The sequence below is a fragment of the Dermacentor variabilis genome, chromosome 3 (assembly GCF_050947875.1).
Source record: "Dermacentor variabilis isolate Ectoservices chromosome 3, ASM5094787v1, whole genome shotgun sequence".
Classification (NCBI taxonomy): domain Eukaryota; kingdom Metazoa; phylum Arthropoda; class Arachnida; order Ixodida; family Ixodidae; genus Dermacentor; species Dermacentor variabilis.
The window spans coordinates 208853544-208870001 of record NC_134570.1 but is presented as its reverse complement, the minus strand read 5'-3'; the positions used below and the strand labels follow the sequence as shown (position 1 = coordinate 208870001).

At 47.5% G+C, this 16458-nt stretch overlaps 1 protein-coding gene across 1 annotated transcript in view; it reads left to right on the top strand.

Moving 5' to 3' along the window:
• LOC142576613 (protein RCC2-like) overlaps positions 1-16458 on the top strand; it is a 73033-nt gene that overhangs the window by 30910 nt on the left and 25665 nt on the right. Inside the window, exon 4 of the mRNA XM_075686814.1 lies at positions 2439-2941. Coding sequence (XP_075542929.1) covers positions 2439-2941 — 503 coding nt within the window. The remainder of the gene's footprint in view (positions 1-2438; positions 2942-16458) is intronic.

Below are 16458 nucleotides of genomic sequence, written 5' to 3'. Positions count from 1 at the left end.
CACAGCTCGCTGCAAACCGCAGGTTAGGGGTCACAGCTCCGACTGTTAGGGCTGCTGCGAAAGTGTTAGCGAGCAACTGCTGCTCTGCTGGCGTGGTGGGATCCAGAGAAGGGTCAGGTGTGCATACAGGAACTTGAGTAATACCCTGTATAGCCTTTAGATCGATAGAGGAGAAATACTTCGCACGCCTTAGCCTGTCCAGACAATCGTTGACACGAGGCAGTGGGTACACGTTTTTCTTTGCGACATCGTTTAGCTTCCGGTAGTAAACACAAAACCAAAGCATGCCATCTTTCTTTTTAACAAGAGCGACTAGCAATGACCAGGCTGTATTACGGCATCTTGAAACATTTCCTTCAACTGCATTTGAATCGCATGTTGTTTTGGTTTTACAGTCGAACCCGACTATATCGAACCCGTTTACATTGAATTATTCTATATATCGAACAATTTCTGGACACGATATAGTTACAATGAGTATATATCGCAAAAATTACGCTTACATCGAGCAAAAATAGCAGCGACACCCGATATATCGAACGTCAAGCGGTGGGAAGTGCCCCCGGAAGTTGGCTTTCCCTCGCGGTGGTGGAGAAAACCCGGCTGCGCAGCTCCATCCAACCGCTCTCCCTACCGTGACCGCGCCCGACCGCGCTGCCTCGGGCGAGCCGTCGGCACACCCCCCCCCCCCCCCCACCCCCCTGCAAAAAATGATCCTGGCCCGCCCACAGCGCTTGCTCAGACAGCCAATCAGATGCTCTTGTGCCCTCGTCATGCAAGATGGCGAAAGTGCGACTTGTCTCACTGTTTTTGTGTGCGCCTTGTAGGCCTTCTCCCGCAGTGTTGCCGTGATGAAGCGGAAGAATTTGCCTTTCGTTGTGACGCTCACAATCATAAATCGTGTCGAACGCGGTGAGAAGTCGGATGTCCCTGCAGAGCACAAGATTCCGAGGAGGACTCTCGGCACGATCTTGAAGAATAAGGGTAAGATTAGGGCTAAAGTGTCCAAACTCGCGACCCGGTGCCCGTGGCACCCAGCCCATACGCACGGCCGTGTACGAGTGGTTAATCTGAAATTGCTTCAGCCGTGCCGACTTCCGCGTGCTCGGTGATGACCGTAAATTCTGATGAATGCGACGAAGCCGTTGCCAGTGTTGCTGAAGTTTGGAGCGAACTGTCAGAATTTCCGGAAGCTGTTGACGAATCAACGGTGGATGAGTTTGTGAGCGCAAATGATGTGTCGCGACCACGGGAGAGCCCGAAAACGAAGACTACATTGCCAACATCGTACCGAGCACAAGTGAAAGTGGGCACAATGAGGAAAGCAACGACGGTCCTTGGCCCACATCCTCCGAAGTGATTGGTGTGCTCGCACTAGTCCGGTGCTTCTGCGCGAACGCGGAAAGTTGCGGCCTCAGCTGCTCTGACTTTTTAATGCGGAAAAGTGTGTGCGTCGCAGGCAGCGAAATTGCCAAAGCAGAAGAAAATGCAGGACTATTTCATGCGAAACTAAGCTAGTTTAATCAATAAAGTGATTTTATAAATGGTATGTGCTTTTATGACATCCAATTATTTAGCAGGCTTATATCGAATTATGCTCTATATCGAACTGATAGGCGTTTTTCTGCGAGTTCGATATAGCCGGGTTCGACATGATAGGGCTGTTGCCGCATAGGTTGCACATTGTCGTCGGTCATGATGCGGTGTTCCATAATCGATGTTCGACGTATCTTCAAAGACCATGCAAAGCAAGTGTAGAGCTTGAGCAACCGCTCGAGCAGGGGTTGTTTGTTCTCTTCAGGAAGCATTGTATTGATGTTGACATTGCGTAGAGGTGCTTCTGCAGTGCTGATCGCCTCAGAAACAAAACACTCAATGACATTGGCTAACAAGTCGGCATAGGCAATGACAGTACCCGGAAAAAGGTGCTGGTCTTTGTAGCTGAAGTTCATGACAAGACATCATAGAGGTCAATAAGGCTTCTTGCTATAAAGACATCTTGAGAGCAGAAGAGAGTGCTTGCTGCAACTGTTTCACCATGTAATAATCCATCACATGCCACCGGAACCATGACACTTGCATGCGGTGGTCACAAACGCGTACAACACCCGCTAAGAAACCTCCTCCGTAGTGCTTAGGCGGAGTCATATATTCAAGAAGCAAAAGCCTCCAAATTTTCTCTCTCGTGCCCGCTCTTACTGGTGCCTGCGCACAAATGGCTGGAGATCCTTCAAATGAATGTCTTGTGTCGGGTACACGTGCAAAGGTAACTTTTACCCGATAACTCGCGGTGACTGTGTTGCAGCACCAATATATTTCTGACTCTTGGCACCCTGCAGCTGCACGCGAAGACCCATTGTGGAACTCCCCGTAACGGCTTCACTGTGGTCCTCCACCGTTGGCAAGTAGAGCCATAAATGGTGATGGCTGTCTTTCAGGGCGCAATGACAAGGGCCAGCTGGGCCAGTGTGACCTGAAGCGGCGTGACCTGCCCACCCTGGTGGACACGCTCAAGGACTCGCTGGTGGTGTCTGCGGCATGTGGTCGTGCGCACACGCTCTTCCTCACCGACCATGGCTCAGTGTTCGCCTGTGGGGACAACAAGATGGGCCAGTGTGGCGTTGGCTCTCAGAACGCCTCCGTCCATGTGCCAACACGCGTCGCCTTCAAGCTACGGCCAGCCGTGCGTGTCTCGTGTGGTGGAGAGTTCTCTGTGCTCGTCGACTGTCGGGGCCATGTGTACACCTTTGGCTGCCCTGAGTACGGCCAGCTGGGCCACAACACTGACGGCCGCTACTTCGTCACCAGCAACAAGCTGCAGTTCAAGTGTGAGCTGGTGCCTCGGCGTGTCCAGGTGTTCATTGACCGCAACCGCGAGGGGCACGTTGTCTCCGTCGACGATGTCCACATTGTTGACGTGGCCTCGGGGCTCAACCACACGGTGAGTTGGGATCCAACACTTCGTAAGCTTTGTTTCCACAGCACTTGCATGTGATGTATGCGCAGGGGAAGTTGCAGTATACTTTCCAAAAAATTTGTGCATGTGCCACATCCCATTTTGCAAATTCACACTTCAACAGCCTCTTCACAATAGAGTGTGTGAATACTTGAATGTATGAAGTGAATATCTAACCTATTACATAATGTAATGCGCATCCAATTTTCACAGCCTTGAAATAAAAACAAATAAAAGTGCACCTGAATGTAACATGCACCCGACTGTAATGCCCGCCCGATTGAGAAAACAACAATTAGCATGTCTCCACGTGCACGACTAGAAAAAATGAGATGTGCAGAATTTACCTTCACAGAAGGAAAACATTTTTTTTTTCATCAACTGAGCTTTCACAGTTCATGCAGCGTGTCGTCTCTAGGAAGAAAAAGGGGGCAGGTAGACAGAGACAAATGTCTTTGTCTCTCTAGCAGCTCTAGCAGCAGGTTCAAGCCCACCCTGAGCACCTCAACCCTTTCAGGGTTGATTTTTTTTATTGCAGATCCCAATTCTTCTGAGAGACCAATTTCGAAAAAATGTACCGTAATTTTTCTACGGTGACCGTAAAGTGAGAAAAAATATTTTGCATTGGTATACAGTCGAACCCACTTATAACGATACTGTTTTTAACAATATATCCACTATAACAATGAAAAGCTGCTGCACCGTCAACTTTTGTATGTTTTGCTTCGTGAAATGACCCGTTTATACAATGCCTCGATGCCGCATTATCGGTTGTAACGATGAAGTCTGGCTGCTCGGTGTCCGAGCCAAAGGTAGTGAATTGCGAAATTCTTGAAACGAAAAAAAGAAAACTAGAAATTCGAGCCGGTGCACGATGGCCTGCTGCTTGAATGGCCGCCGCACGTTCATTTTCCAGCCTTCTCCATGCTCCTCTCTCCCGTCACCCTTTCACCCCTCCGAACACAAATGGCCTGTGCCCATATCTCTACGCCGCGCCACCCTCCGAAACACGAACGGACCGTACCAACTGCGCTGCTCGCATCTTGCTTACTGGCTCCTCATTCAGCGGAGTTCTGCAAACAGCCCTGTATTTGTCTTTTGCGTTGAAATCATTCTTGGCCACATGGTTTCTCAGCCTCTTATGACTTACCAGCAAACCAGAAGATGGCTGACCCCCCGCTGATAATCGGCAGTGCACTACATTGCCTGTGAAAAGAAGCGCGGTTATAGATTTGGAAACTTCTAACCCATGAGGTGATCATTGCGAACGTGCTTGCATTGGATAGTGACGGCGACCGAGGCAGCGATGACGCGGTAGGGCAGGCTGCCTCACCGTTGTCCTCACAGGAGGCCCGGCAGATGATTCAGTCCCTCCGGGGCTTTGTTTTCACGTGGAAGCTTCTGGTGCATTACGTGGAGCACCTGGATACCTTAAAGAAGTATGTCGGTAAGGCTGATGGACATAGGGTTTTCTCGTGCAACGCAGTGCGACGTATGTGGCAAGACGCTTGCGGCGATCTCGCCTCAGCATTTCTTCTAGGTTTCTCAAGCTGACAGGCTGCTGCAGCAACCTCCTCGCATCTTTTAAAAGGCCCCTTTTGGGCCCACCAAAATGCTGCCTTGGCAGTGCTCGCATGTCACTTGCTGCCCGTGACCCCTCTTTGCAGTTATAGCAGTGCCATTCTTTAACGCCGACAGCCGCAGCTTGTTACGCATGATCGGAGCGCCCAGGAAGCAGTTAAACGAGGGAGCACAATCAGCAGCCGGATGGAGGAAGGTGGTTGGGTTATAGTGGGAGGGACACTGGCCTCACCGCCATTATAGTTTGCTAAGGTCAGCTCTGTGTTACCCCTTCATTTTTTTCATGCAACCCGGTTTTAACAATTATCGGTTATAACAATGGAATTTTCATGGCATTTAAATGTTGTTATAAGTGGGTTCGATTGTATATGTACTGCTTATTCATGAATAACAACAATAAAAAAAGGAAATAAACTTATCAGAATTTAAAAATTTGATGGATTGCTATACACATAGTTCAAGGCTTAGAAAACGTACACACGAGAATATTTCGCAAGTCTCAAATGTTCCTGCTCTTACACTATCATTTACGTCCAAACCACAACTCTACGTTGGAACACTGGGCCCAACCTGATCGACGACACAAGCGATTACACAAATGGGACCAAGAAATGCGATTTCGTATGCCTCAAAAGTTCAATAGAAACCACACGAGCATGGTGCACCGGATTCGCCTTGGTGTCGCATTCACCAACCGTTATAGAAATATGATAGGTGCCAGTGATACTAGCCCAAACTGTGAATGCTGTGAGGTGCCAGAAACACTTGAACATATATTTTGCGTGTGTCCCGCGTACGCGCAAGAACGACAGCAACTTGTCTCTTCCATAGCAAACATCCATGAGAGACCGCTATCGGACGAGTTTCTTTTAGGTCCTTGGCCTAATGCAACCAGCGCAGCCCTGGTCACAAGAGCCGCTGTAGCTTTTCTCCAAGCCACTGGGCTGGACGCACGCCTTTAGAGATACCACAACTCTGTGATTTTGTATATACGCATCTCTTCCTTATACCATCATCATTCATCAGCCCTTTCCCTCCCCGTCCCTTTTCCCCAGAGTAGAGTAGCAGGCCAGAGCAAGTTATAGCTCAGGCCGACCTCTCTGCCTTTCTGTAAATAAATTTCTCTCTCTATAGCATGATTGAACTGCGTAGGTGAGCGCACTCAAGAAAACTGTGGTTGTGTGCCTGTCAAAAAAGCAAAACGTACGACAAATTTTAGCTAATCTTCGTCTTATCGCGAACCAGAGGCAATTAGTTTTCGCGAGTCTCAAAAAAAAAAAAAGGAAACGCATGCACGGTGGCATCCTTACTATCGCACCCCTGCGAGCACTAAACGAGCAAGAAACAGGCAGTCACCCTTTGAGCAACTAGTAATGAGATATCCATCAGTTTTGCAAGCGCAAGAAGCCGAAAGAGCTCGCGGAACAAAACCCAAACCGCCACCCGGCCGTGCACGTTCCAGTGCGTGAGCAGTAGTATATAGATGCGCCGGAGCAAACTAGCTCTAAAACAAACCATGTAACAAAAACTGAGAGAGGGAAGCGCCAGAAAAAAAATTCCCTGTATTTGCACATAGTGGTAGCACATGCCAGAAAAGAAAAAGTTGAAAATTGGAGCACATTTTAAATGCACAGACGGCGTTCTAAATATGCGGCATCGACAATTTTGGACTTCTTCACTTCACCGTACATTTACGTCATTGACCCTGAAGGGGTTAAAGGGCCCCTCACCAGGTCTGGCCATTTTGAGCTGACAAGCGCAGAGCATATTGACACATGTACTTGTTTATGTTTTCCGGGTGACCACTTGTCACCGCCTAGCAAATGTTATCGTACAGCGCAGAATGTGCCTATATGTATCAGAAGTTTCTGGAATGTTATCGATGGTTCCATCCGCTGTCTGTCACCGACCCTTGTGTAATCTGATTGCATGTATGCACGACGCGAATAGTGTAGAACTTTGTGGAAGACACGCGGGTCCCAGTGATTACTCTGGAACATTCGGCGACTGATCTATAAAAACCGACGCGCTTGACCCGCTGATCAGATTTTTTTGACGATCGCCGAGCGTGGTCGCCGCTATCGTTGTTCTTTTGAGTGTAGCCTGCTTTTGAGGGCACAAGTTTGCCCAAAAAACACTACTTTCATTAATCACAGTTTTGCTGCCTTCTTCACTGTCACTACTACGTGACAATATAATGCGTGATAACGATCGTGCCTGCAAAGTATTGCATCGCTACACGCTGTGGAAAGGGCCGAGATTTCAAACCAAACGCCATTTTTCTTTCTCCTCGCGGACGCTGCGCTCCAAGCCCGAGAATGACGTACATGTGCTAGTGCACCTATGTACACATGTTTGTACTGCAACATCTGTTATTTGTGTAATATGTTGCTTGAATAGGCAAATGAAAGCTTCAGAAATAATAAAACACACAAAGCGAACGTCTACATATTTTTGTTTTACTTTGCGCTGCTACAAGAGAGATGTACTTCCATTTAGTCTGCTTGTTCCCACGTCGTGCACTCGCTCGTACACTCACCGAACCTATGTCGTTCTCTACCGGGTTCCAGCGCAGGATCATGCTCTGTGATTCGCTTGTGTCTGGCTCAGTATTCGTGTAGCACTGACTTATACTTGTAGTCTAGTGTCCTTGTGCGCTGCGCGAAACGAGACAACCATAACAGCTCACGCGTGATGTTGTCAGCAGAACTGTATCGTGTTGCAAAAAAGCAAGAGGAAAAAAATAAAGGCAGGGCCCGTGACGTATCCACTACACGATCCTTGAGGTTCGGTACAGAACGCAGGGAAGGAATTTCGCTTGCGGAGGCTAGACGTGGAGAAGTGGAGAAAGAGTCTCGATTTGCAGGGGAATCCACCTCCTGAAAGCGTGGGTTCGTGGCACTATAATATTTCTATCTCTGCTATTAATGAGCCGATTTGAAAAATTTTTGCAGCAGAACACTTCCTAGAGGACACGTAACAACTTCCAGCGGATAACTGAAATTTGATATGGGGCCTGGTGAGGGGCCCTTTAAGTAGAGGAGGACTGCCGATTGAGTTGACCGTTGCGCTGGTTACACCTTCTATGCTCATTATCCACTGTGTGCAATACCGCTGTGGAGTTTTACCTTGTTGGTAAACGTGTTATTGTTTACGCATATAACATAGTCCGAAAATTGCTTTCGAGCAACAATAACGTTCACAAAATTCTTCAGACTTCATAACGAAGCACCACGCAAAAGAAACTTCATAACGGCACTATAGTAGCACCAGAATTTGCATGAAAGACACCGCACGCCTTGGCACACGGCGCATAGCATGGTGATTATGAGGAAGTGCCATGGCACCAACAGGTTCTACAGGTTCCCGAGTGACCCACAGCAGAGAGCGGCATGGACAAAGGCTGTTTCTTGTGAATATTTTACGCCTTCAAAACATGCAGTGGTAAGCATAAATTTTGCAGTTATGCTGCGAGTACAGTCGCCGACCGATTTTCCGGACTCCAAAAATTCGGACATGCCCAATTATTCGGTCAGCTTCGCGGCACCGCCATTCACCCCATAGACCATAATGTATAACAACTGCCGAAAGTTCGGACACCTTGCAACCTCTCGTCTGATTTTTCGGACACTCTTTGAGCCAACTCGATCGAGGGCATCATGCACCGACTCTGACCGACGCATAGTTCGACTTGCTGAACACCATTTTTGTTTTGAGCGGAGCCTCCTTGTTGTCCCATGAAGTGACGCTACTGGAAATTCCCGCTCATCAACATCGTTTCTGCCTGGTTCGATAGAGCGGCCGTACAGCAGTTCCGGTTTCAGCTTAGTAAGCCATGTCAAAACAATTCAGCAGCTGATTTGTTTCTTTCGTGCACGACGCTGCGAGCAGGCCACGTTTTTCGTTTGTGCGACTGGTGTCAGCACGGTGGTGTTCGCTTTGTGTGCTGTGTCAAGGTTTCGGTGATCCAACGCGGCGTACGGAAACATCGCGTCAAGTGTCTAATGACGCCGACAGTGCCCGCGCCATGGAGGAAGGAAACTAAGGAGAGGCCCTGACGTCACTCTTTGTGAAGCTAAAGTGAAGCCAGAAGTTGGCATTGCTCCGCCTATCGGGCCAGCTCTCCTCTCTTGTTTACGTTTCTCGCGAGACCACGCCGCGCTGCGCACAACCGTGTTGCTCGGACCCGCGCGCTCCGCAGCAATACTAAGCAATCGTTAGCACGTTAGCATGATTCCGCGAAAGAGGGCAAAAGTTCCCGCGGATATTCCTTCATCCGTTGCCATTGCCGTAATGCAGTACATTGCGTACAGCGTTGCATGCGCGTTCATTTCACGAACTTTAGTTTCTCCTGTCCCACCTGGCCACAGCAACATCTGGTAGAGCACGGTCCAAATAACGCAGCGCAACAAAACACGGAGACCAACGCAAACCTACCCGCACGGCACCTTTGCCACGGTACGAAACCTACGGAGCAAAACGTGCGAGCGCACAGAACCATAACAAAGCCGCCATTGTGGCCCGAAAGGCATGACCGCTACAGCAAAGAAATAAAAAAAACAGCAAAAAAGAAGAGAACCTAACACGTCATTTCCTCCACACTTTTCTCCTAGCGCGCGGAGGGGGTAGGGCCTTTCCTCAGTTTCCTTCCTCCATGGCCCGCGCAGACTGCGCTGGGGAATGCCGGCAAGCGGGTGCCGGGAGGCCTAAGATTTGTCGCCTTCCGATGTGCTCCCTACTGACGTGGAAAATGTTCTGCCGAGACCTGCGCAGTGGTTGCATTGCGATTCCGGACACCGTCTCATTTGACAGTTTCACAGGTGCTGACACTGCTGTACTGACATGCACAGAACTCGACGACGGCGAGATCATTAGTCAGGTTTCCGCTGCACCTTCGGATGATGACACAGCATTGCTAGACTGCCGTCGCAGGCGGAGCGTGCACAAGCAGTGACTGTGCTTTCAGCCGCCTATAGTGACCGTACGACCCTCTCCGAGATTCAGGCTTATCTGATTGCGCGTAAACTGAACAGCGTGCAACGGCGCACTCACGATTTCTTCAAGCCTACTGCCGAGCCCGAATAAGTGCATGGAAATAAAGGATTTCATTTTTTTTTTTCTTAATCTGCTTTTTCGAACACCTGTTTATTCGGACATTTCCGCAGTCCCCGTGAGGTCCGAATAAATGGTCGGTGACTGTATTTGTGACATTTAAGATTTTATCTCTATGTTTGTTCTGTTATCTGCAGCGCACTAGCTCTCTCTTTTGTAGGGATAAGTGTGGTCTGGTTGTGCTCGCTTCGACCTTTTCACGTATTATGTGGCCATAGAATTATGTTTTCTTCTTTTATTTTTGAGCTCTGCGAGAAACATTTTGCTCTAGAGACTTCGTCGAAGCAGCAATGTACACGGTTGCGCAGACCGGCAAGGTGATTGGAGTGCCTCCGTAGCGTATTTTCCTCCAGAAACCGCAGTCCCCAGCGTGTTTGCCAACTGCGACAAGTATATATTGCGCCCTACACTGCCCGCCCAAGTGGCACCAGAAGAAAAGAAATCTTGATTAGAAGCGGCATCGTTGCGAAAAGCTATTCTGTTGCTGCACGAGAAAAAGAAGATCGGAATGACAAAGCCAGCAGTTTTGTTGAGTTTTGCGATGCTCGTTCAAACTTTTCGGTGTTAAGACTTCTGGACTGTGATCATCAAAGAGTCAAAGGTCGTGTCTTTGAACCTAGCACTTCACCGTGCACCCGCTGTGTGTACTTCAGCGATGGTGCTAGTCGACCTGCGCCTTCTCCGTCTTTATCGGAGAAACCTGCATCCAGAACGTTCGCAGTGTGAATGTGCCTTCACAGTTGCAAGACCTCAGCCAACTAAATGATGTATTGAAGTCCTTTGAGTAACTACACATTAATTGCTCTACAAATGGCAACCAAAAAGATCATCATCTTCTGGAAATTGTGTTGATGCTCCTGCAGGATGTGTGCAATGAGTACCAGTTGCAAGAATTTCATAGACGGCACTTGGAAGCGCTGAAATTTGTAAGCAGCCAAGTGGAACTTATTTTGAAAAATTCTTTATGATACTCTCGAGAAATGCTTGTTTTTGTAGGACTGCTGTTTACTACAAGTTCATTCGAAGCTCCATGAAAGGTGAAATTGCCTAACCCTGTTAACATAAGGCATCTCCGTTCTTCATATCAAGCGAGCCCTGCCCTAGAGCAGCCCGACTCGTTTCCTAAGCTATGCAAAATAGATTTTAAATGTGATGAAAGAGCACGAATGAACTGTGGCTGTAATGATGGATGAGATCCATTTGCAAGCATACTTTGACTACAAAGGTGGTTTTGTCACAGGTGCTGCTGGTAAAATCCATGTCCAGCTAAAACAGCTCATCTTTTCGTGGTTTAGAGCCTTGTCTCAAATCTCAAAGGTGTTGTTCATATTTTGATCGTAGCCTAGATTGACGCAAACACTCCGACGAATTCTTAAGAAAACTAATCAATGACGTCTTAACATTCATCGTGACCTCAGTGGGACACAAGCATTTATGCACAGGCAAAGCCATAGAACAAAGTATTTTCCAGTGTTTATTTCCTCAAACTTTTTAACAGTAGTCCTAATTCTTGTTCTTACATGGCCAAAATGATGGTATTGACGGCCCTTATGTAAAGAGCGCGCTCAAAATCTACTGAAGAACATTGCACGAGGCAAACCCCAACTTCCAGGCCCATCATGTATGTTTGATGTCACGGCAAAACGCGGAGGCCTTGAGTTAGTCTCGGTGTTGACTGACAGCCACCACATGACTCTGCTCCACCAAGCACGGATATCATCGCCTGCCCTTGCTGGAGGGCTCTGGTGGAGAGATAAAAAGAATTGTCACTTTCTTTGGTAATATACAGGTGGCTCAGGGATGCATCATTCTGCGATGACCCACTTTGGCGACACTGTCGCTTTGACCACGCCTTGGCTGTCAGGCACACGCTGATTGGCTGGTTGAGCAAAATCGGATGAGCTGATTGGCAGGTTTAACACTGCATCATCCGATTTTGCTCAACCAGCCAATTAATGCACGCCTGACGGAGATGGTAATCGAAAGTGGTCGTCGCAGAATACGTCCTCAGCTTGAGAAGTGGAGTTCTGCCAACATTTATAGTTTCACATGGTGGTGCTGCTTTACAGTCAAAACTTGCAATAATTAAATACTGCGGCTATGAAATTTTCATAACAAAATATTTTCGTATCCTCAACAAATCCCCATAGGATTCTATGCATTTCGTACCTCTTGACAACGAAATGTCTCTGTATTACAATCAGGCTCCAAAGTGTGCTCAATTGCGATTGGTTTGCATAAAAATTGCGTAAGATACCTCGACATTACACTTGCATGGGTGCTGCCATTTTTGTTTACAAAAACAACCAAGTGCGGGAAGCCATCACGCTGGAAACACGTCATGTCTGCCATCTTGTTGATCGCCCGTTTGAAGCTGCAGCATGTTGCTACCGACATGTGACGACGGTTTCTGCACACCCAGTGCAGCGCATAATGTGTGCCTTGGAAAGAAAAACGTAGCAAAAACAGGGAAATCCACATCCCACCAACGTAGTATTGTATATGGCGCTTGAGATGGCAGTCACAGCATGGAGCGCCATGCATCGGACCGTGATTGAGCAATCGTCTGGAAATACGCATTCCTTGCTTCAAGGATGCTGGTTTAGGTGCCACTTGACAGGCATTGTGTGCGGATTCGGCACCAGGCATAGATTTGTGCGAAGGGGCCGTAAACTCAGATCGACTGCCTTCAGGTATACGATACAATCACTTTCGCGCTCGGCACTGGACGCATCGGCACCTAGGGAAACGGCTTGCACTGGAGGAATGCTGCTGCATGCATGGAGCACTGTTGCTCTGCATCCATTGCTGAGTTAGGCAATATCTTGCAAAAGTGATTGCATCTCTGAAAACAATTGACTGAGAATACTATTCCACAGCAGTGCTGTTGGATGCATGCAGTGCACTTTGTAATGTCAGCAATGCGGTTCTATATCCTCGCAAGTTGCCAAAGTATAGAACTTGTTGTTGGGCAAGTTGGTACATATTAGCAAACATTTAACAGCACAAATAAATGATCACAGAGAGAGCACACAAGGACTGCACCTGTCCTTGTGGGCACTCTCTGTGATCATTTATTTGCACAGTTAAAGCTTGCCGAAGCAGGCTAACGGAATTCTGACAGTAAAGTTTGGTTCTACAACGCATTACCTGTCTGTGCTGTCTCATTCTGCAACAACGAAATTGCAAGAACGCATTCCCTGCTGATTTCGTTATTGTGAGGTTCCAACTATAGCAGTACCTTGTATCTTAAGATACAGGATACATTTTTTCATGTGTTAGAAATACAGATACTGATACACATCTTGCAGACACATAATACACGTACAAGATACCCAGGGAGTATTTAAGGTTATTGCTTTGTGACTGTGGCATTGCCTAAGGTCGCGGGTTTGATTTGGACCACGTCAGCCGTATTTCAACTGGGGTGAAATAAAAAAAAACTCATGCGCTAATATTTAGGGACATGTTAACGAACAACTTGGTGTCGGAATCCAGAGTGCGCCACTATGGTGCCTCATAATCCGATTGCAGTTTTGGCACTTAAAGCCCCATAATTAAATTAAAGTACTTCTGCCATGATGTGATGTGCCATGTCAGGTAGTGATTAAAGTCTACTTTCGTTACAACAGACCCGCATACAAGACTTTTAGATATAATGGAGCATATTATTACGATATCATCGAGCGATGCTCAAGAGACGAGCTGCCGCAAGAACGATGAAGTTGGTCTGTGCCCTTGGCGCGAGCGAGTGTCGGCCTGTCTGTCTGGCTCTAGTGTAAATAGCCTGTAAATAGCCTCTTTCGTCTGTGTCGTTCCACATGTAACAGTATTTCAACCTTAGTTTGCTCTACCTATTTATATTAATGTAACGAAGTTCCTGTTTAACGGATGATGGTACAACAGACTTTCAGCTACAGTGGGTGAAATTAGCGGCAATTTTTGTAAAATCGGGCGTGTAAAACGGAGTTTTGCCGTGTCGACACAGGCTGACAACTGGCTTGTGAGGGTCAGAGGAGGATTGCAGCTCACTATCACATGCGCGATGGGGAAAGGTGGGGAGTGGAAGCATGCCGTCTTTTTTTTGCACTCGAGGCATGGGTAGGAGGCAAGGGAGAGGGCGTTGTACTCCGGCGGTTGCGGTTTACAGTGCAGCCTTGCAGCCGCAATACCTTGGAAGCAATCTGCAATGTAGACAAAGTCTGGCCAGTGCCAGTAGCTTCATATGCGTTGTGATTTCGACGTTTAGTTCGCATTGAAGTGAGAGACCACACAAAAATAACTTTGTTCGCTGCTGCTGCCGTACTTGGTCACACCACCACTTTGACAGCATGTCCACGCTCTTAAAGGTCGGGAGTGAGTCACGTGAATGAGAAGAGACAAATTTCTCGTGGGTGACGAGACCACGGGTTGAACGGGCAGTCGATACCATGCAGATGGAGCGTTTCAGAGCCATAATGAGTGAACTGATGGAACATAAAGAGGGAAAACTCGGTGCTCAGGCAGCCTGGCTCTACTGGGAGGGTCAGACAGCTGGACAAAACCTGTAGCGCCGAAGTTCTGGTGGTGTGATGCGCTCCGGTCAATGCCATCAGTAGAGAATGTTACACCGACAGTACTGGAGTGTAAAGGTGCGTCATCAAGAAAGGTGGCGACCAAACCAGCGACGTATATGCAACCGCATGCAGCAGAACCTGTCTATTAAACAACATAAAAGTACAGGCTGCAGCGTAAAATGCATGCAGATAAAATTGAGCACTCGGGGGACCAATATCTGGGTTTTAGTCTTAAGGTAGTGAACGTGGGCGTGAAATTTAGTTTGTCATCGAAGACCATGCCGAGTAGTTTAATGTGGTCCTGATGTTTTAGAAAAGCACCGTGTAATCGGGTTGACGGGTGACGCTTAGAAGTGCCAATGTGCCCGTTGTTGAAAAAGACAAAAAAAGATTTTTGATCACTGATTTTGACCTTGTTTTGCCTGGCCCAATCACAAATCAAGATTAAGACCGATTCTGCTAAAGCCTGCAATTGCAAATGCGATGAACCGGAAAGGAGGATGATGGTGTCATCCGCATATGCTTGTATGTGAACACCCTCGCGCAAGGGGAGACTAAGCAGGGAATGAATGATTAAATTCCAAAGTGGAGTGCCAATTGAAGAGCGCGCCGAGACTTCAGTGTTTGTCCGAAGAGCCACCGTGCGGCCAGTAAGAAAATGCTGAAGGCGATAAAGGTTCGCAGGGCAATGGTGTTTGCAAAGAAAAAATAACACCACATCATGCCAGACGCTATCAAAAGCCCCAGTAAAATCCAAGGAAATGAATACCACCGGCGCCTTCGCAACCTTAAACACACTGAGTCGCTGTTTTAGGGCGTACAGGGCCAGAGGGGCACTCCGTGCATGAGTGAAACCAAATTGATTTTCATGAATGAGATGATGAGATTGAAAAAAGTAATAGAGATGGGAATTTAGAAGGCATTCAAGAGTTTTACCAAAAAGAGAATTCATAACGAGCGCTCTACAGGCGGAAGGAAGGCGAGGGAAACGGCCAGGCTAGGCAGAAGAAAAGGGGCCCAAGCAGATGCGCTGCAAGGCTTCATGAGATACTGGTGGTGGGGCTTTCTGCAGAGCAATGCCATAGCTCCTGTGTTCCCGCTAGCAGTGGCCACGACTGTACACCTCTTTTGAGCCATTCACGCTGTTTCTAAGACGATGACAACGAAGAATTTCATACCAAAACAGTCGCCGACCAATAATTCATGCTCGATGGAGACAGCCAAGAAGTCGGAATAATAGAGTACAAAATACCAGATTTGCAAAAGATAAGCGACTTTATTCCACAAGCAGCAAAAAAAAAAGAGGTGTGCCGCATTCTTAGATTGTCACCTTCAAGGAATACCTTTGATCCCATGTGACTAGTGCAAGACGCATTGGCGTCTATGAGTGACTGCATTCTTAGCACAGTACCAAGCACGCTATCTTATCACAGTGCAGAAATGCTGGCAATCGATGATGTGCCGATGCTAGCTACATGAAATATTGTGAAAATGAAAGTATCTTCAAGAGTGATCATCCTAGTTTGTCTATGCATTGCTATGTGCACATACGCTTGCCTCTGGCCTAGACATGCCTTTTCACACATTTTTGTGCTTCATCAGTGCCCAGAGTGACGCTCCGCATGTATTGTCAACGAGATCAGCTGGCCACGAACGGTTAATAAGAATGGCATAGAATCGAGCAGAAGGTATCGCTATAGAATCATGACCCGTATTATCTTTACCATTGTTTTGAGCAGGCCCCGGCGACGTATCGAAATGTATATATCGCTATTGCTGCTCTGCTCAATGACTCGACCCTTGTGCTCTGCAAGCACTTGCATTGTTGCACAATAGTGCAGTGGTTAGCATGCCTGGCTCCAATGTGCATGTTGCCAAGTTCAAATTCCATTTCTTTTGCGAGGCAGAGTTTTGTTTTAAGCACATATTCCTCAGGGCGCGAGATTGAATAATCAGCTGCAGCAGCCACATCTCGATGAGGATGGGGGTGAAATCCAAAAACACCTGTGTACCATGCATTGGGGGCACATAAAGAATCCTAGGTGGTCAAAATTAATCCGGAGTCCCTCACTACGCCATGCCTCATAATCAAATCATAGTTTGTTTTTTGGCACGTAAAACCCCAGAATACAATTCTTTTTTAAGCACATATTTGGCTATATGCGCTGCACATTTTGCCCACGTTTGTATGCAGCACCTGTTCTGTTTTTTAACAGGTTTAACAGTTCCAATGCTCACTGGCGCCACTGTGTG